We start from the raw sequence: 20,560 nt of genomic DNA, 5'->3' as shown, positions 1-20,560 counted from the left end.
CTTTGATGTAATAAAGAAAATGAATTGTACTTTTATCAATAGAAGACCTATCCGTACTTCTTGCATTACCTGTATAAATACTGCAAACACGATCGTCAATTTCTCACACACAAATTATCCAACGGTGTCAAGATCCCCCGTTTTCGTTGATGTTGAATTTAATATTCAAATCTGCGGTAATCCATATTTCAGAATGAAATCCACCGTGAAATTTGTTCCCTGTGGTTCATTCAGATTCAGGAGTGGGTTTTGATTCTAATGTAAATATGTTATATCTGACCAAAATCAACACAACTCAACTCATATCGCTCTGGCGACATTTGGATAGCTAATCAATTTATTAGCAATATCTGTTTAATCTTCCAAAACTAAATATCAAATAAAAAGTCGCAATTTCTTTGCATTCTATTATTTAGCGACTCCAACTTTTAGCTGGCTCGAGGCTTAACGGTATGGATTTCGGGTCAAAAAGTTGAAAATCTTGACTACCCACTTGAATATTTCAATACCTTCTTTTCCGTGTCAAAGTTAAGCAGCCCCTAGATGACTTCTGAATTGAAGTGTCCAGTTTTCAAATCTTTCAACTGACCATATGCCCAAGTGCTCTTCCGTATTTGCTTGGTTGTGCACAACAAGCAGGGGAATGGTCTCTTAAGGAAGAGGCAGATAATAGGAACACCATATAATTAGAGTGTAAATATTTTGTGTAAATATTCCTCTTGGAGATGTAACAAAGGCATCTCGCGAGCTCCATGGAGAAACACATGAACCAGCGACATAGAAACAAGCAGTCTGTAGTTTACACAGGGTATCATTTTTGAAGGACTTGAAGAACTTGTGCAAACATGTTCAGTATGCTTACACGTGGGGTGTTTGTACAAGTAAATGATCAGCTTTAGGGAAGAGAACTAAAAACACATTGAAGACTCAATAACGAAAAAAAAAATTTCCAGAACGATGGCACGACCTGTTGTACTGAAACACATACCGAACCATTAGATATATCAATAAGAAATAGTTTTGGCATGATACAACTTATTCGAGGTAAAAAATCTAGTTTTGTACAAGCCTTTCTGCTGTTTTTCTATGCACTATGACATCGATTCACCTAAGTTTTTGAAGTCTAACTAAATACGCGTAGAAGAGAGATGCTTTGTTTCCGATAGGTTCAGGCTACCATAGACGGGCCCAAACCCAGTAAGAACAGATTCATGTGACATTTTCCTTTGAGAGCAGAACATTTTTCACAAAATTAGAAGTAGCCACATGTTTTCTCGAACAATTTATGAAAGAACTGTAAAAGCTCTTGTCATTTTCACCAGTATTTAAAGCATTAATTAATTTTGACACATCTGCGCCCAGGCTCAACAAAAATCTAATCGTGTTTGCATGGATGCACAAATTCAAGTTCTGATCATTCATATCATCTTATTTGCATTTTCTCCTCCTTTGTAATAGGCTAGCTGTTCACGGGAACAGAAGCTTAAAGCTGCTCTGAAGATGTTCTTCTTTGCTATCCTGCAAAAAATGTTTTCTCGCCCACCACATTCGTGAAATCTGTTTATTCCTTGATTCGACTAATGCATATTTCGACATAATAAAGGCTGAGACATACGGCATTTATGTATTTTGAATTATATGTAGGTCTACTCGCAACAATTGTATAATTACTGGTGTTAGTCAAATTTAGAAAGTCAAAGTGAAACACTTCAGTTTTAAAATCTAGACAAGGAATATGCTTTATTATGTATTATAAAAAATGTATGTATTTACAAATTTGTCAATGCATGTGTATATTTATATTTTAAACGAGTGAAATTCACGTCTGACTTAGTACTGTTAAAAGTAACAATGTTTTTTATTTATAAAGCATCAGGTTTAGTAGTTTGCAAAACAAAAAGACATGAAATTGATTAATTAATAAGTTTAGTCATTATTATGCAAGGCTGCATCTAATGCTGATTTTGTGTTAAACGGAGGTCATTCACTTTTGTACAAACTTGCTATTACACAATTATCATTCGTAACGTCTAGCTATGACTTGGACGATTTTTTATACGTTTTCCTAATTAACAGGCAATGTTTTTTTAATGTCACATAAACGCAGTAACATAGTTACTAAATAAAAGAAGATTTTTAAGTTTTGAAAAAGACTCATTCCCAATTTATACACCAAAACTTGGGCACTGACAATGGCTTTGCTATGTGATGAAGCACGATAATAACATACTTGATAAAGTATTTAGTCAATGTTTAAGCTGACTTAGATAACACTACGAATGCCAGATTCTGTTTCCATTACTCCTCTCTAGTGACGTCGTTAATATCACTTTTGTATAATTGTTACCGTTATGTCTTGTAGCTATGTTTGTCATGTTGTCTCAAAAATCAATTGGAGCAGAATTGTATGAAACCTATACAAGTGAGCTGAATCAAACGTGAAAACGGCCACTCACTTAAGCGCGTCAGTTCCAATAATCCTCCGTAGTGTACCTTCCCTTAGTCACAAGTATTCCTTCGTCAATGCCATTTGTCCACTAGATCTCGGCAAATGAAGCAAAAAGCAATCTCTCTCCGCCATCACTTTTGACAAACAGATATATCACCAGGTTGATACATGATTAAATATATTGTACTCGCCAATTGCGGAATTGAACAACAAGTAGTAGACCCTTCTGGTCAAGAATGGATGTATTCTGAACACAACTCAGAAGTCTGGAACCAAAAAGATGTATCCGTCACTTTTGATATCCCTCTAGGGTAGCGTGTTCAATAACAAATAAAAAGCTCGCATGCATTTGTACCAATGACGGTTGTCAATACCTTGCTAGACTGTTTTGTTCCTGAGATATTTCCCTCTTCAGCTCATTTCTCAGATTCCATTCTCTCAGTAGTTATCTCTTTAACTTCCTTGATGCTCGCTGTTACTAAAAAAGCGTCGAAAAATGACAGCAACATAATAACAAATGAAATTTTGAATTCAGACAGACGGACCTATATAAGTTCCGATTGTTCTGTGGAAATCTGAGAAGAGTGCATTCCACTAGCCTCCACACTTTCATAGATGGGGTTAGGGACAGCTTTTTACATGTTTTTTCTGTTGACAGAGAAATCCAGGTGTTCTCTTATCGAGCCACTTCTTTCTTGAAACGAAGATGATTTCGCTGTATAATCTCCTGTATTTGTAATGTTGCCTTTGAACACAATGACATTATCTTTTCAGCAGATGTACAGGTGAAAATGACAATATCGAAGATGTGCTATAAAATTTTCCGCAAATATAAAACACCCACCTTACATAGAGGCTATAACAGGAAAAACAAGTATGTCTGTGTAACACATATTCTTAGTTCCAGGACTTTGTTGCATAAATGTCCCAGCCTATTAAATCTCGCGGAAGACTAGAGCTGTAACGTAATAATGATAGGGGTTGGGGTTATGAATTGTCCGTGTTTTGTGACCGCAGTCTTTGTACCCTACTACCTAAACATTCTATGGGGTCAACGAAATATGGGAGCGTTCAGAACGCCACATGGCTTACATATTATGTTTCTAAACAAGATCAGTTTTTCGTTTCAATATCAGAAAAGACAAAAAGATTTTAGGGGTCAATATGTCAGAAGAAATTAACTTTCCGATATAATAGAAAAGTAGATGTATGAAATCCCGTTTAAATCTAATGAACTATTTGGATTTTATTAATTCTTTTATTTGTTATATCGGATACAAATGAAATTAAATGTTTATTCATTTATGAATGAATGCGACCTAGATTAATGTATATTGTATGCATCCTTTGATTATTGGTTTACTTCAACCGACAGAGCTGTTATGGTAGAGATTCTCATATCTCTTTCTGTTGTGCCATCAGCAACGAAGGCTGTTATTGGCTAAGTCTTTTTCCAGCTTAAGATGTTAGTTTTCGATTTTCTTAAGAAAAGTTTGATCAATTATAAATATACCATATCTTCATATTATTTTATTTTGACAATTTTAACTGTAAAGCTTGGAGTGTGTCAATTGCAGTTATTGGTCATGCCCATGATGCTTTTAAAATTATTTGAATGAAATGCTAATGGATTCGTTCTATTGAAAGGATGTTGACCAATATTTTGTCTTTTGTTTCAATGAAATGGGAAACGTAAATTTGACAGGAAAATGAGCTCTCTATGGCAAATTTTAAATAGAACTATGGCTGGACCCTTACCTTAAAGGAAAATGAAACGGTTGTGTGATGGGCATATGGCATTAACAATTCATTTCATAGGAAATGAGAGATACGCTTGTCTATTTGTTTCATTTTGAGCTAAGAACAAAGCATGAAAGGTAATAGGCTTATTATTTCATGCAATCAGACACAAAGTGTCCATTAAACAAATCTAAAAATAGGATTTAAATAAAACATTTCTGGTTTTGACTTTTATCCAAAATCACAATGGAAGAAACATGCAAAATTAACAAACATCCGTTTTGGACTTCAAAGTCATGACATGCACTTAAAACATATCTCTTTCCTGGACACACTATATCAACTATAGAAATTTATCTAATGCAACGCGAAAGTTCAAACGATAAGCCTACATTTTTATCCCTAGGACCTCACCATCTGACGTTTTAGTGTAACATTATCGAATATTTATGGTCAATACTGCTAACACAGCCATATTTTCTTTTGTCAGGCTTCATAAAAATGTATTCTTTATCATGTGGTAGTTTAGAAAGTTGTAAAATGTTTCTAATCAATGGCCATTGATGGCTGTCTTAGTAGGTCCTGATGAAGAGTTCCTACATAAATAGCCGGATAATTCGTCCATTGATGTTTGCTTCCGAATTTGTCATGAATTCATTCACATTCCGATTTGTGGATAGTTATAAGAAATACGATACTTTTCTACTCAATCGTTGCGGCATTACCTTGAAATGCATATGTGTACAATTGTATTGTACAGATGGAGAAACACGTAATATCGATCTGTTATATCTAGCCTTGTGCATTAGCTCAGACAGTCCGGCTGCCTGAATTTCTGCCAGTATACAAAAACAGATTGTGTCAACTTTGAATAAAATTATAAAATTTTAAGTTAAAAAGTAATTTAGATACAGTTTAACTTTTATTTTTATTGAAAATTGTTAAAAGTGCTACATTCTGTTTATTAACAGGTAATTCTTGTAGGTGAAATTCTACATTGTTGCTTAAACGATTCTCCAATATATGTACTACATTTAATGCATTTTCATAGGGGCAAGATCGATGTACAATCGATAGCAAGGTGAAATGAGTATTTTATCAACACAAACAGTTGATGATTGACTCACATATTGTACTATGATACTAAACATACGAATATCCTATTTTACGATAACAAACATTTGATATCAGTAGAGAAAGCTATTTGAATGAAGCAATTAATTCTACTCTGAGCTAAAAAGTAGAATATAAAGGCTTCTCGTCAAAAACACAAGACAAATCCCCAAAGGAATGGACATTCTAAAGAAATGTACCAGTGCAATGGTCAGCAGCAGAAATTAATCTCAGGACATATTGTTTTGGACGGAAGAGAAGTTAGGAATTAATCAGCTGCTCATGTCACAGAGAATGTGGCCACTTGTAGAAGTCGGAAATAAAATATTCAATCCATGAAGATTGATTAAATATGCAAGACATCAATGAAAATGCAGATTTAAAAATATGTTCGTAAAGTGGTTTAATTTATAATTCCACGAGAAATGTGTATTATTTCATATAACTGGTTTCTAATCATAGTTTGTAAATACATTTATATATATGTATATGTTCATGGAATATAATAGAAATTAAAAACAATTGATAATACTATGTAATCAAATACGAATTATTCAAATAATTATTTCCCCTCTCGATGTCTGAATTAAATCGAATCGAACTTCTCCTCTGCTGATGGTATGGAGAAAGTAACATTTACGGATGCGTATAATACAGCTAATTACAGTAAATACAGTATTGTTTGTAGTTTTTATTTTGTTATTTTAAAAGGTAAATGTTTATTGTTTATGCTACATGCTTGTTAATAGTTACAAGTTATATTGAGGCAGTCATCTGAAATGATGCTTATATGAATATATGCTTAGATTACTATTATTAAATTATTTAATCACCTTTCCGTATGAGATATAACAAATATGCCTATATAAGGAATTCAACGATATTAATACATTTTACCGATATCCAAATATATTACAATCTTCGCCTAGTCCGACTAAAGTACCTATCTTTCTCTTTCCACCCAATCTAATATGATATTTTATTTATCATTTCAACAGGTGTCATCTATCAATCGAGTACTTCGGAACTTATGTAGTGATAACCAAAAGGTAATGGGACAGGGTGCAATGTACGATAAACTGGGCCTATTAAACGGACAGTCATGGCCACGGCCTAATCCTTGGTATACGTCAAACATGTCCATGGCTGGCATTGGAGCGCCGGCGCCTTATCCAACCCATCAAAGTTCGACTCCACTCTGCATAGATAAGAAAAGTAAGTATAACGTTCATACTGTCACCTGCAGCACACTAAATTCACACCCGGAATATAAAGAAGTTTAACATGGGCTATTTAAATGGTTTACAAAATATATTTCACTCTGGCACCTGCATGCACACTAAATTCACACCCTGAGTATATAGAAGATTTATGGAATATTGAATTAGTTTTACATATTTCAAATATATGAATTTATTAAAATGCGTCATCAAAACAGTTTTATAAATCAATATGTTTTAAATGGCTGTAAATATAACATACTGTTGAAATCATATTATTAGTTGCATATTTGCAATTCATAAAAGTTTTATCAAACATCAATTTGAAACAAAAATAAGGAGATATCTAAAGCGCAATGTAAAATATGCATGGAAATTAAATATTTAAATGAAATATCGTTGCAATTCAAACTTGTTTAAATAGATTATATATCCCATATTGCTACAAAAACTTTCAATATTTTATGTGTATAAATGATAGCCATATTGGTATGACGGTGTTGAATAAACATAATGTATTATGTTCGCGTTATCACGCTACAAAAAGCAGTGTTTGTTAGGCGATTTGACATTCGGAAATTTGCAGTTGAATTCCCCAATGACTGCAACACTACCACTACCAAAACACACCAATAACATGTAATGTATCCAGGATAACTTACCTTGTTTTCGTCGATTTCAAACGAAATACATCATTTTACAACTTCTGTGGTTTATCTTTCTAATTTTGTTTGATTAATTTTAAGTTAGTTGAAGTTAATGCCTGATCAATCAAGACTACAAAACCGATATTAACAATAAATATAAATTGTTATTGAACAAGCACTATGTTTTAAATTATACAATATGTTATATGAAATAGTCACTCAAAATATAAAGAGCAAGTAAAGCTCTTAAAACAGAAAGCCAATTATCGAAAATTAACTCACTTAATTTAAGTTATGCAATACGCAATGATATATGAATGTGACTAAGTACTGTAAAATACCATACCATTACCAATTTTAAAAAGACTTAAATCAGTTCTGAGTCAGAAAACTACTCACTTTGATGAACTTGTGTAAAAAATTTAGTCACTTCACCTAACTTAATATTACTTGAATGTCCTGTTACCTTCATCCAAAATAAGATCTAAATTAGTTGACCCTTCACTCAAGTCACGGCACAGGAAATTGTAAATATAGGTGATGACATACCGATATGGCATAAGATACTCCAAAGATATACACACTAGTCTCTAAAATTGACTTGTGGTTAGCATTATCATGGATCCATGCTAAAAACTCTAAAGGTTTACTCTATATTGGCGTTCAACTTCCGGTGGTAGCAATAGCCTCCGACTGCTCCTTCATTCATTTCAAGATATTGTCATTATTTTTCTCCATGCATGTGAAATGGCGCGTGTTTTGCATAGACGCAATGAAGGGAACATAGCCACGTCGAATAGTTAACCCCTCTACCTTTCTTGCTTGCTTTTAACACAAACTATGTAATTATGAAGTCATATTCTAAGTGAATTCACTTGGGTAATTTAAGCGTAAAGCTTCAACAAGCTAATCGTAGTAGATTATGTATAAGAGAAATTTAAAAAGTTATCTGTTTTTCCTAGATTGAATCCATGTTTTACCTGTCAAAGGCAACTTCCGGCTTTGTTGGTTTTGTCTCATTCTTTTTCTTCTATATCAGTTCTTTATCAATATTGTGAAACTTGTGTAATGAACAACTGCTGACAAACCACCAACAAAGTTGTAATCAAATATTACATTCTCCCAGCTGTTTGCTTTAAGTGTCGACGGAGTCTACAAAAACCTACAAATTATAATTTGAAATAATTAAAATGTGATTTTTTAATACGAATTCATACAAAGAAAAACAAAACACAACGTATATCTCATTGCAGTTGAAAATTACTATTGTTATTTCTATGACAGATACATAATGTGATGAATTGGAACACCTCTGTTTAAAACTGACAACTCGATAATGATCTTTATCAAAAAGGACGAATTCGTCGTCTCAGGAATGCTAATAACAACAATCAAATGAAGGCACTGATAAAAATAGGCATGATTATCTTACAAAGGTTGAATTTTTATATAAGGTCGATTGAAAGCTTAGGTTTTTTTAATTTAGTAAATATTAATGCTATTATTCCTGGTGTTTTTAAGGATCTTATTAAAGCTGATAAAGTCACATTGTGACATGTTATCATAACACATGGAAAATGCTTGGATATCAAGCATCATATAGGATCTTTCATGTTATTGTAACAATAAAAAGTATTTTCAGAAAATTGCAGCATTTCTAAACAATTAGAATGACGTTATGGCCCATTGCGGCGTTGTGTCAAAAGGAGTTTTGTTTCATTTCATTGCATTCTTGTCATATAACACCACACAAACACGTAATTGTCTTCATAAAGCGGTGTCTTCAATCCGCGAGCATATGGTAAATTATAAAACCTAAATATAGCCAATAGCATTTATATTTCATTCAATACCATTAAAGCACGCGAGATGTTTTACGCTATGGACCCAGTTCCTTCTTGTTTGGGTGCTAGAGTTTACACAAACACTCGGCATGAGTGTAAATGTTGGTTATGTAAAATTGACAGAATCATATCCACAATGTCCATAATTCACTCAGAATGGGAGATGAAATGTCTTCTTTGATTTTTCATATTCTCTGGTCTACTCATTTTTCATTTGTTAGAAATATTCAGTGAAGCGTATAGATTAATATAACCGACTTAAAGTGCGTGTAGTGTGCCTGTGTGTTGCATGGATAGTATGATTAGGAGCTGATCCCAAGGTGCTGGGCATCGATGTATGGCTTCAGAGCGTGGTCCCCAATCTAAGTCGACTGAGGCAATTGCAAAATAGAAAGTACTACAGTCCCACCTCTAACCGGTTAGAGGATGAATATTTCATAAATTTCCTTTTTAATAACCAAAGTTGGTAAAATAATGTGAAGTAGAGCGACATTGGAGTGTCTCGGAGGCTCGGAAAATTAAATTAGCGCTAGAACGGTCCCTTCTGTAACACACCAGATCATTAGGCGATTTTCCGATTCGATGCCGACAAAAGCAGAAAACCAGTCGTTCTGCTCTGTAAGCCGTTAAAATAGGGTTTCGATGATACAATCAAATACAGCCTCCGGCTTCTTTCCTAATAGGGTACACGCATAGCAGGTATTTCATTTCATAATTACAAATTTTCATCGCAAGCTCCGATTGAGTAAGACAGACATTCTCATAAACGCCTGGTAAAAATGATAAGCCGACCAATAAGGAATTTTTCCTGCAGTGGAATACAAACAGATCAAAACAGCCGAGGAACACGATGAGTTGTGCTAGACCGGTCTCCAGTAGAGAGAGTGATTGTAGCCTACAGAACGAAATACCGCTACATGTGGTTATGACCCCTCACTTTTACTCCTGTTACCTTTTCGTTTTAAAAATTAGCCTTACCATTTGCTACTGGATGAATACTTGTCTGTAGTGAGAAAGAGATCAAATGCATACCTAGAACTCTATCACAGCAGTCTAGAAAATGACTGCATTCACAGTCATTGCTGCATGTGGTGATTTTCCCATCATAATTGAAGATGAAAGTTATGTTTTGATATAAGGTCTTATTTTTCTGTAACAGATACTACAATATTTCACGAAGCGGAGAAGATATTCTACTTTTTAATTTTATTAATCACATAAGCAGCATTCTTTTGATTATTTCTACTTGAAATAATTTGTTTAACTCTTCGAGTAATTTTGAAAATTTAGAGATATTTTGTAATCTACAATTCGCTCAATTTGTTTTGAATGTACAATACTGAAGGAGAGAAGCATGCTTGATGGAGAGGTATGACATTGATGGCAAACCTCTCCAATACCTTCAGTAATATGTAAAACGTCAGAAACACCGGAAGCACAATAACAATAAGGAAATAATAACAAAGTGTCGACCCATACCAAGACTTGTACGACTCCATTAAATAAGGTATTAGACTGAATTGTAGTAGCCATTCAAGACTTGGACAATCGGATATTTTCACAATGCTTAGGATGACTTTTGGACGAGAGTGAAACACTTGTGTATATTGTCCGTAGTCGTCGAACTGTCTGCAGCACCATTGAAAGCTCCAGACTAATCCCTTCTCATATAAATATGGATTCCGAACGAAAGATTTAAAACACCACTATTTAAAGAGCTCTCCGTACATTCTTTGGGGATCGTATTATGCTCTGGCCAAGTATCCTTTTTATTATTTCCCATAAATACATTTAACACCGTTCACTGAATAATCGGTTCCCTGTAAATAACGTTAAACATTAAGAATCCACTACGAGGTTGTGCAACGCATAGCTAGCAAGATTGTTTTATCTAAGGGAAATCCCTCTTAAGAGGTTTATGATGATCAATTCGAGGAGAATTTGTAAGAACAAAATTGTCTCGTAGAAATCTCAGAGCACAATATTGACTTTACGGCTAAAATACTATTTCCAACAATCGGCTGGTGGCGCCAAGCTTTCTAATCTATGAAAAAATTATTATCCAATTTTTAAATGCTTTAACACCTTTAGTTTTGAAAACTTGTACTAAAGTAGAGGATACACTTGTAAGGTCGGTAGGGCATTCATTTTGAACGGCAAGCAATCGTTGATCGGATTAAACGCCAAACAAAATCCTTCCATAGTCAGTTGTGGTTTTCATTACAAAAATCAGAAGAACGTTTTCATATACATTGTCAATTACCCCATAGAGATTCCAAACAACAAAAACAAGCATGATTATGCAAGATCTGCCTGGCAGCTATCGTACGTGTATTTCAACGTGTAAGAATGTTAATTACATCTCTGTACGACCTTGGTGTAACTGTGGGTGTTATTTTTATACCTTTACTGGTGTATGTTCCTACCGGATTGAGGTGCTTATGACACGTCTACCTGGCTTATCCAATTGAAGATGCGTAAAAAATTTACGCTTGATTGCTTTGCCCATTCTAGCGGGTACCTATGTATGAATGAATCGATACTCAATGGCAGCGTATATACACACTCATATATATAAATATCTAGGTCACGTGACTACTCTAGTGGACGTAAATAGCTACGCGTGTAGTAAATCGGATGTACGACTGTTTTCGTTGGTATAAGATAAAGAGTTTTAACGATCGGGACATATGCAACTACAACAGATGTCTATATCAGTAACAAATAGGTGTTTTTGTTCGTTATTTTCTCTGTCCCAGAAAATAACAAAATTAACATTTATTTCTGTCATCAATGAAATACGGTGGATGTATTTTAAAGGCAATATCACAACAAAGAATAATTAAAATTGAAGATGATAATTGAAACAAGAAACACTTGCATACCAAAGTATTCTCATAACAACCACTTTGAAACGAAAATGTTCAAAATCCTTATCACAAATGTATTTTGTACAGAAAAACTGCAATAGGTGTGTATGCAACATTAAGATCAGCCTACACGATAGATTACTATCTAGTCATCTCTGTTAGTGATACCAAGATATATTACAAGTTCGGCTACTAAATCATTACATTTTCGTGGAAATTATAGCCTATTGATTTTCATTAATTTAACAGTAATTAGATTCTTATTTTCAATTTTTGTGTTTTGTGACCTTTCTGGAGCAAGTGCTTGATATTCAGATTTTACCATTCTGTTGTATGGAACCAGTTTTTGATACTCAAATTTACCTTCCTGTCGTATGGAGCCAGTGCTTGATACTAAGATTTTACCTTTCTGTCGTAGGGAGCCAGTGTTAGTACTGACTGCAAAACGTTACTTGAGGCAAAACTATTTGTCATATTTTCTTTGTGAAACTCTTTTGAGAAGGAGGTTTGTTTGAATTAATTAGTAATCTTTATCATCTGAAACTTTCATTCGTTATAAAGGTGTCAACTCTTCAATTAATAATATCACTTTATCATTTCATCCCGCGGTCACGGTAATGGATGTCATCGATTTAATTCTTAAATGTATCTCGAGATAATTATCATGCGCTTGACCAGTGGTCATCTCCTCACACCCTACCATCTCATATCGGGGACTCCATCATGAGCGTCACATCCCCTGGTAGAGCTATGTAAACACATTGTATGACATATGTTTTGTCAGACAATTTTTTGTCCTCGGGAGCTACCTAAATTTAAAGCCGGACAAAAGTCCGACTGAATCCTATCAGATATAAACATGATGACCACGATGTCTCGCTCTGGCGAGTCCTGACCGCTGATACCAGTTGATAATTTGTTTCAAACTCGCGCCTCGAGGCTAACATCGGACTCCAGTGACATTGATAGGATTCCTATAGGAGCTGAGATATCCTTACCTGATGGCTTCGTGCTATCAGATAAACATGCAAGCGATGATCTTTAGAAATAAAACTACACAATAAAGAGATAATACAGTTTAATTAGGATTGGATATTGGTCAAGATTTAGTATTAAAAGATTTCTGTGATAAAATGACAATCAAAGTGGTATTTGATTATTTCAAAAATTATTTCAATCGATTTGTTTTAATTAAAAAATATATGTATTTTGGATTTGTAACATCTCACATTTCAGACAATACCACGAAAACAATTTTACTTGGACTTGAACCGTTGTTTTTATCTTGAGTCCTATTGATGGTATCGCTTTAGTATATTTTCTTGTTGACATCAATAAGTATAGAAAATAAAATATTGAATAAATATATCAATATTTGTAAGAAGAAAAATACAAACGCATGCATATCTCCTCTTCTTGGACACTAATCAAGCAATTAAAGTGAAATGAGAGACACATTCAATCTACATCCATATTCAATCAATGTATTATTTCAAATTATCAAAAAAAATGTTATAGAATCGGGAATGGCTATATGTATACTCTGTAAGATTTTAGAAGTGAAAACATATAATTTTAAAATATACGACGAACCTTAGATATTTAAAACCAAACATCACATAAGTCGATAGTTATTAGTTTGATGTATCATCCAAATTATTTTATTTTTATATTCGTCGACAACTCAACTGACATAGATACATTGCATTGATGTATGTGATATATCAATATAGAAAATATAGGGAAAATCTTAAATATAACAATATTAGTAATAATCAAATAAAGCCATTTCATTAACGAGTGACGTATTATTTAGAAAATTTTTAAAAAGACAAACACGTGAGTAACACCTTTCAATACAAATTTATAATTGTACCCAGCACAGCTTAACAATGAATAACACTTGATGTCGTTCCAGGACAAACAAATAATAAACGAATCGAACAAAAAAAGGTGAGATAAAAAAAACAGATAAACAAACTGGAGTATATTCCGCATTAATTCCTATTGATACAAAAAAATAAGGACAACTGGAAGGATACAAGCAAATATTCATATTCATGTTCATTTTGGTCATATAGTATATATAATATAATCTTATCCCTTCATAACCTCGAAGTCAATGGACCATGTTATTACCTTGTACCCAACGGTCTTAGAGCAATGATCACGGTTGTTAAGTCTCGGACGCACTGGACACGCCCATCTACCCTTTCATTATGGATCTATCCCCCGTAATTTTGCGTCGGGGTTTTTAGAGTGCGAATAAATTTCATTTTGTCTTTAAATTACCCTTAACTACATGGAGTTGTGGTCAGCGTTAAGTTTGTATAGCAATATTGCCAGTATCGTTGTAAAAGTTTTGTTTATGGAAAAATAGGTATTAAGAACAAGCAATGGACATGTCTAGGCATATTCTGGCATAGAAGAAAAACACAAAAAATAAATTGATGTAATTATTAGGGAATTTGGACAGAGAAGAAAGCGCTTGATTTTCAATACTTCGTTCTTTTCTGCCTTCAACTTGAACTCTAAATTGACTAACCTTAATTTCTATCACTAATTCTTGTATAAACTTGGTTAATTAGCAGGAGCCACTGTTCCCTGTTGACATACTGCTGTTGATGTGTATTGCCCTTCCCAGCTATTTACACAAAGTTAGTCTTGTGGTCTTAAGTACCAATATAATGGCGAATGAGGCTCTCCTTGGCATTAACATTTTACCAAATATTGTCATTGAATTGAATAAATGCAGACAAAACTAAATGATGTTTTGATGTAAATAAACCTCTATGCTAATCAGAGAATTAACTAACTAGGAACAATTTCTGTCTCTGCATATTTTTTTTTCAATTTTTGAAATATATCTTCATCATTGGAGGCATTGAAAAAAATTCTATATTTTTTCATTGATTGTTTAAACACTGTGTAGATGCATCAGTTAAACTACGTTTAATATAGCGATAGCCCTGAAAAGTCACTTTATGTAAGGTACCAACCCCATGAAGTCAGTAATGCTGCATATTCCTCGCGCCATTGTATAAGCATGAAAGCTTTAGAAATCTCCAGCATGCACAAATAAATAAGTATTCATCCGCTAACGACGGCACAGACGGTTACTATAAAAGTTCATTGCAGCACTCGGCTTTGATGTTAAGTGAAAAGTACTGTCAGAACACACACAAAAGGTGAAATGATCACTGGGCTTAACTGCGAATGTCGCTCCCGTGTCATTATTTACAAATTAAAACTAGATTAAATGCTGTTCAGGTATAACGGTCTTAAATTGACATATTTAAAAACATAGGATTTCACTTATAATTAATATTGATTATCTATACCGCTGAAACATGAATGTAAGACCGAACAGCTCGAGGATGTAGATACCACTTAGGTCTTGTTCTTCAATCTTTGATCCGTTCGATAAAGCGCTAAACAGATTATGTCATCGTACAAAATATCAGTAATTATTAAAATATCAATGTCTCACAAAATATTTTGTTTAGAAAAACTGACGGCCCAATTCAAGAAATGCATCAAAGTATACATACAGTAACCATATTGCTGTATTTATACAACATCGAACTCTTTCGATTGAAATTTCTGTAAGAAAACAAACGTTTAAAAATATATGATGCTTTAAAGGAAAATCTTTAATGAAGATTAAATTAGTTAAATGCAGTGGAAACACGTGCTCGATCTTTAATTGTAATGCAAAATGCTTGTAAGCTTATGATGAAATTAGTGATTATCAATTAAATATGTATCGAATTCTTTTTTAGGTAATGATAGTTCCGCATCAGAAACTAACAGTGAGGGCCAGAATGGACACACGGACGAGCAGGTCCGCTTACGTCTCAAACGCAAATTACAAAGGAATAGAACCTCCTTTACTGCCGCCCAGATCGAATCGTTAGAAAAAGGTAAGAGAAATGTGATGGAATTAACTGCTTTGATTATTAGTTTTTTGTGTTTATTGGTTTTACTTAATTCTCAATTTTATCTTATTTCTTTATTTTTGATTATTTTGATATAGGTCTATAGGTATTCAAGATATTTTTTCTAAGCTTCTTGAACTCTGCGAGGATCACATGTCTAATGAAGTTAAATTTTAACAAAATTGGTATAAATGCATCAAATTAAAAACACGATTTTATTATTAGAATCTGTTAAAATAAATTAGAGCAATAAAGTGTTTATGGGTGAAGTTTGTGTTTCACTGTAAAACATTATCAAAACTTTGATATGTGAAAAATATATGTACTGAAACAATAACGAATGGAGACTATCAGACGTGATCCTTCGATATTTTATATATAAAGACAACGAACAATTTTTCATACTCAATAGATTAAACAAATACTCATATATATTATTTCAAACTGGTCATATTATTCCACACATGAACCATTAAGAAAAAATCTTGCTCAACCAAATGTTTGTTTTCTAAGCATGTCCAAACTCAATGAATAATTATTTCATTTCAATTTGAAAATAATTACGATAGAAATATAAAAACTGTTTAATTAAGTGAGAAATGACAACACGATAGATTTATTTGCATAAAGATATATTTTTCAATAGGGTAAAACTCTTATAAACCGAGACCATGCTATGTATTGGATTATGATTTCTCGAAAAAACTCTTCTATATTCAATACCAGTATCGTCCATACCTTGGGAATTGATTTTCAGCTCCATCTATTCATCCTATTAATTTTGCTGCTTAATAACAAGAAGTATTTATTTTGTCAGGTGAAACTATTGCACAATGAATTAATATAATGGAATTATTGAAGGTGATATTTTTCAATTGGAATTATTTTTTCATTTCATTAAAACCAATGAAATACGAATCCCCTGATACATATTGTGTTCCCGTTTACCAGCAATCCATCAAGCGATGATAACAAAAGTCAATCATCTTCTTTTCCTTAGTTACGCCGCTCTGACAAATATAGTGTTATTCAAGATAAAAACATCGTCATTCAATACCATTATCCGGTTTTAATATTGTTCAAATTAACCTGAAAATTTAATCCAACGATCCGTCGAGAGGATAAATGATTGACGATCACAGAATTGTATATTTTGTCGTATAAATTAATATGTTTACAATTTACTCATTATAAACTCGACGTAAATGTAATACAAAAATTTATGTTGTCGTACGAAAAAAAAAAATAAAAAACTTTAAAATGTAAACGGTATTGTGATTGTATACTTATATCACTTTAAATTTTTTTTCCGCTATTTTGCAGAATTTGAACGGACGCATTATCCAGATGTGTTTGCACGAGAACGATTAGCTCAAAAAATTGATCTCCCTGAAGCCAGAATACAGGTATGCCAAGTTCCATCAAAAGAAACACTGACGAATTTAATTGAGCAAAAAGATACACAATTGTGTAAAATATAAAATACTGCAGAGTTATATTTTGAAAATTTGAAACTATCACATATATATAAATCATTGATTTATAAGCAGGATTATTAACTAATACTTTAAAATGTAGATGTATTTTTTTTTTTTTTTTTTGTTATGAAACATAATTACAATCATTCTAACAAATTATGATATACATGCTTCTAAATGTTTGCCCAGGGAATAAATATTTTGGAATCAAAATTTAATCATAATCCTTGCAGGTATGGTTTTCAAATAGAAGAGCAAAATGGCGGAGGGAAGAAAAACTACGAAATCAGAGAAGAGAAGTTCCGAATGGATCTACGAGACTACCTATAAACAGCAGCTTTCCGAACGGAATGTATCCATCCATTCACCAACAAATCGGCACCATTGCAGAACCATACAGGTATATCATTGGTTTGATATCACCCTCTACATATGGTCAAACATCATACGTCTTAAACTCTACTTAAATATTTCAATAAGATTTGAACATAAGACAGTTTCTGCCATGGAGCGAAAATAAAACGATAAGATGTTTATTAGTACACGAAACGTTTTTTAAGCGTTTGTAGATAATTTTTAAAAAATCATTAAAGAAATGCTGTGATCATTTGATGATTTTGATTGTCAATCAAGAATGCAGCGTCTTGATAATTAACCCATCTTTGCTTGTTTACTTGTATACTGAGTAATGTTATTTGTATTCTCTTTTGTACCATAATATATTCAAATCCATTTTCACCCCTGAAATTATTATTATTATCTATTTTTAAAAATCTAGAAATATCGCATATCGTATATAATTATATATTACAGTACGATGCCCACCGTTCCAACTTACTCGCTGGCAAACAATCTCCCGACCAACCCTGCCTGTCTTCAATCTACAAACACCTCTTCATACTCCTGTATGTTACCAGGTGAGTCATTCTCATAAATCTCCTCATCATAACACATTATTATGATGCCTGCTAGCACATATGACACATATCTATGTTGTCGCCCAGACATTGTAGAGAAATAATCTAAGAGAAGTCTTTAATCTGGCGTTCTGGTGCAGCTATTTGCAAACTCTTTTACAACCTTGATATTGAATGTTTTGCCTCGAAAACACATTTACTATGACAATCCACCTCCCACAGGTAATACCGCTAACGCTGCAAGGCTATTTTATATGAACATACATCAATATCTGATGGTAACACTTAGTATGAGAATAAAAGAAAGGAAAAAAAAAAGAAAAATGCCAACATGCCATTCAATCTCAAATTCGAGGAAAACATTGCAAAATTTTAACAAAAGTTAGATTGACTTAAAATCCAATCCAAAATTCATTGACTGTGATTAAAAACATTATTTGAAATATCTGCTCAAATGAAGTCAGAGTAAGTTGAATCCTGGTGATTGAATATTAACAAATATTAAAAATAACCCAGTATATCTGTATACCAGTGGTGTGATATTCTCTGATTAATACATATTTTTTAAACCTGCATCGTCCGTTACGAGCAGTCACAATGCTAATTTGCATGTCATTTGATTAGTCTACATAACCAGCAATAGTAGGCAGTAAGGTGATGATTAAAAACTGGCAATTTATGATAGATAGAGTTTTGAAATTAGATACTTATGGCTACATATAAGCTTATCAATATCAAAGACAGGCAATTGGAATCACGGCTGTAGCATTGCAAAAATTTCATAATTTACTATTCAAATATAATATCTTGTATATTTGTTTTATTATTATTATTATTATTATTATTATTATTATTATTATTATTATTATTTTGTACATTTCAAACGTCAGATTTTTAATAACATTTACAATGTGTTATTGATCTCTTAATTTCTTTCACATATACATTTTTGTCATCAACATCTGCTTTCCTAGTAATTAATTCATATAAATGTATTATTCTATTCTCAATGGTTTCCCTAACATCGTAGTTTACAGTGGTCTTCGATGTTATAAGAAATTCCAACACAGAATATATATCTAAAACATTTGTTTTCATTCACAGATTATTCAGGCCGTGGGTATGACCCCTTGTCTCTAAGCAGCTATTCCCGTCCCCCGTGCAACACAGCAGCAAGCATGCAAAGTCACATGGCGCATAATTCTCATAACGGATCATCTACGGGTAGGTCTTCACCGGAACAAATGATCTAGAGTTAGGAAATTTCGTGCCAAAGGAAATTTCTCAGAATATGATTCAACCTCCATTTGTTCTTACAAGATGATGTTGTTTTCCGTTTTCTGTTAATAATTCACTCTCATGTAAATACAATATCGATTGTAGTTCGATTTTATTGTACTTATGTGACTCATTGTGTGGTATTCTCAAACTATAACTCAGCAGCACATTTTAAAACTACCGTCGTTATTTTCCAGTCAAATACATGAAAGCTATCAACACCTGTCTAATGACTTAAAACGTATTCATTTAATTCATATTTCAAAGAAAATTGTTTAGGCCCTTAGCATCACTGAAAAGGTTTTAGAATGACAAAACTGTATGATGGAATTCAGTTCATTATTTTGCTGTTCTGTAGTTAATTAATGTTCAAAGGGTCAATTCACTTGTGTGTCGTAAGTCATTCTAATGATCAAAGTGAAATATCCTCGCCACATACGTTTTATAAAGACAAAAATGTTTGTTTTCATAACACTATGTACATGTCATATTGGTTTATTTAAAATTGAATACAAGACAGTTTTTATATTTTTTTAAATAACACATATTCCGAAAGCGTTCACGATTTATTTAACATTATTGAAATATTCATGTATTTTGAAAATGTTTTGTAAAAGTGAATAGACTTAATTATTTATCTTATTACCAATTGCAGGTCTTATATCTCCGGGAGTATCGGTACCGATACAAGTGCCAGGAGGTGGGCCCCAAGATATGAGTGCTCATCATCATATGGGATCGATGCCGTCGCAATATTGGCCCAGGCTACAATGATAGTTTAACTTTCCACGTGTGATGACAATTTGTCCAAACTTCGGAAGAATTCTTCCCCAAGTTCAAAGTTCACTCTTGATAAATTGTGATTGGTACCGATGTACATTAGACGTCTATTGTGACCAATAGAAAGAGAATGAAAAGAGCGGAATCCTAGTGTGTTTATAACAAATGCTGCGCAACGAAATCTGGATTCGGTGTAATGAAACTTTGGCGATACATCGTCAATATTTATATAGTAGAGCAATTGAAACTTCTTTAAAGCAGAAGCAAAGAAACTGGAAATCAAAGA

The 20,560-nt window shown here is 33.1% G+C and overlaps 1 protein-coding gene across 1 annotated transcript in view; it reads left to right on the top strand.

The window, feature by feature from the left end:
* LOC132550037 (paired box protein Pax-6-like) overlaps positions 1-20,268 on the top strand; it is a 39,474-nt gene extending 19,206 nt beyond the window's left edge. Inside the window, exons 4-10 of the mRNA XM_060214033.1 lie at positions 6,301-6,517; positions 15,666-15,806; positions 17,145-17,227; positions 17,533-17,699; positions 18,113-18,216; positions 19,321-19,440; positions 20,150-20,268. Of these exons, the coding sequence (XP_060070016.1) occupies positions 6,301-6,517; positions 15,666-15,806; positions 17,145-17,227; positions 17,533-17,699; positions 18,113-18,216; positions 19,321-19,440; positions 20,150-20,268 (951 nt within the window). The remainder of the gene's footprint in view (positions 1-6,300; positions 6,518-15,665; positions 15,807-17,144; positions 17,228-17,532; positions 17,700-18,112; positions 18,217-19,320; positions 19,441-20,149) is intronic.
* The last annotated feature ends 292 nt before the right edge of the window (positions 20,269-20,560 follow it).

This window comes from Ylistrum balloti, unplaced genomic scaffold, assembly GCF_031769215.1.
Source record: "Ylistrum balloti isolate Yb309-2 unplaced genomic scaffold, AGI_CSIRO_Ybal_v1 Utg370102, whole genome shotgun sequence".
In the NCBI taxonomy this organism is placed as follows: Eukaryota; Metazoa; Mollusca; class Bivalvia; order Pectinida; family Pectinidae; genus Ylistrum; species Ylistrum balloti.
The sequence above is the reverse complement of the archived record's forward strand: the minus strand, read 5'-3'. Positions and strand labels throughout refer to the sequence as shown.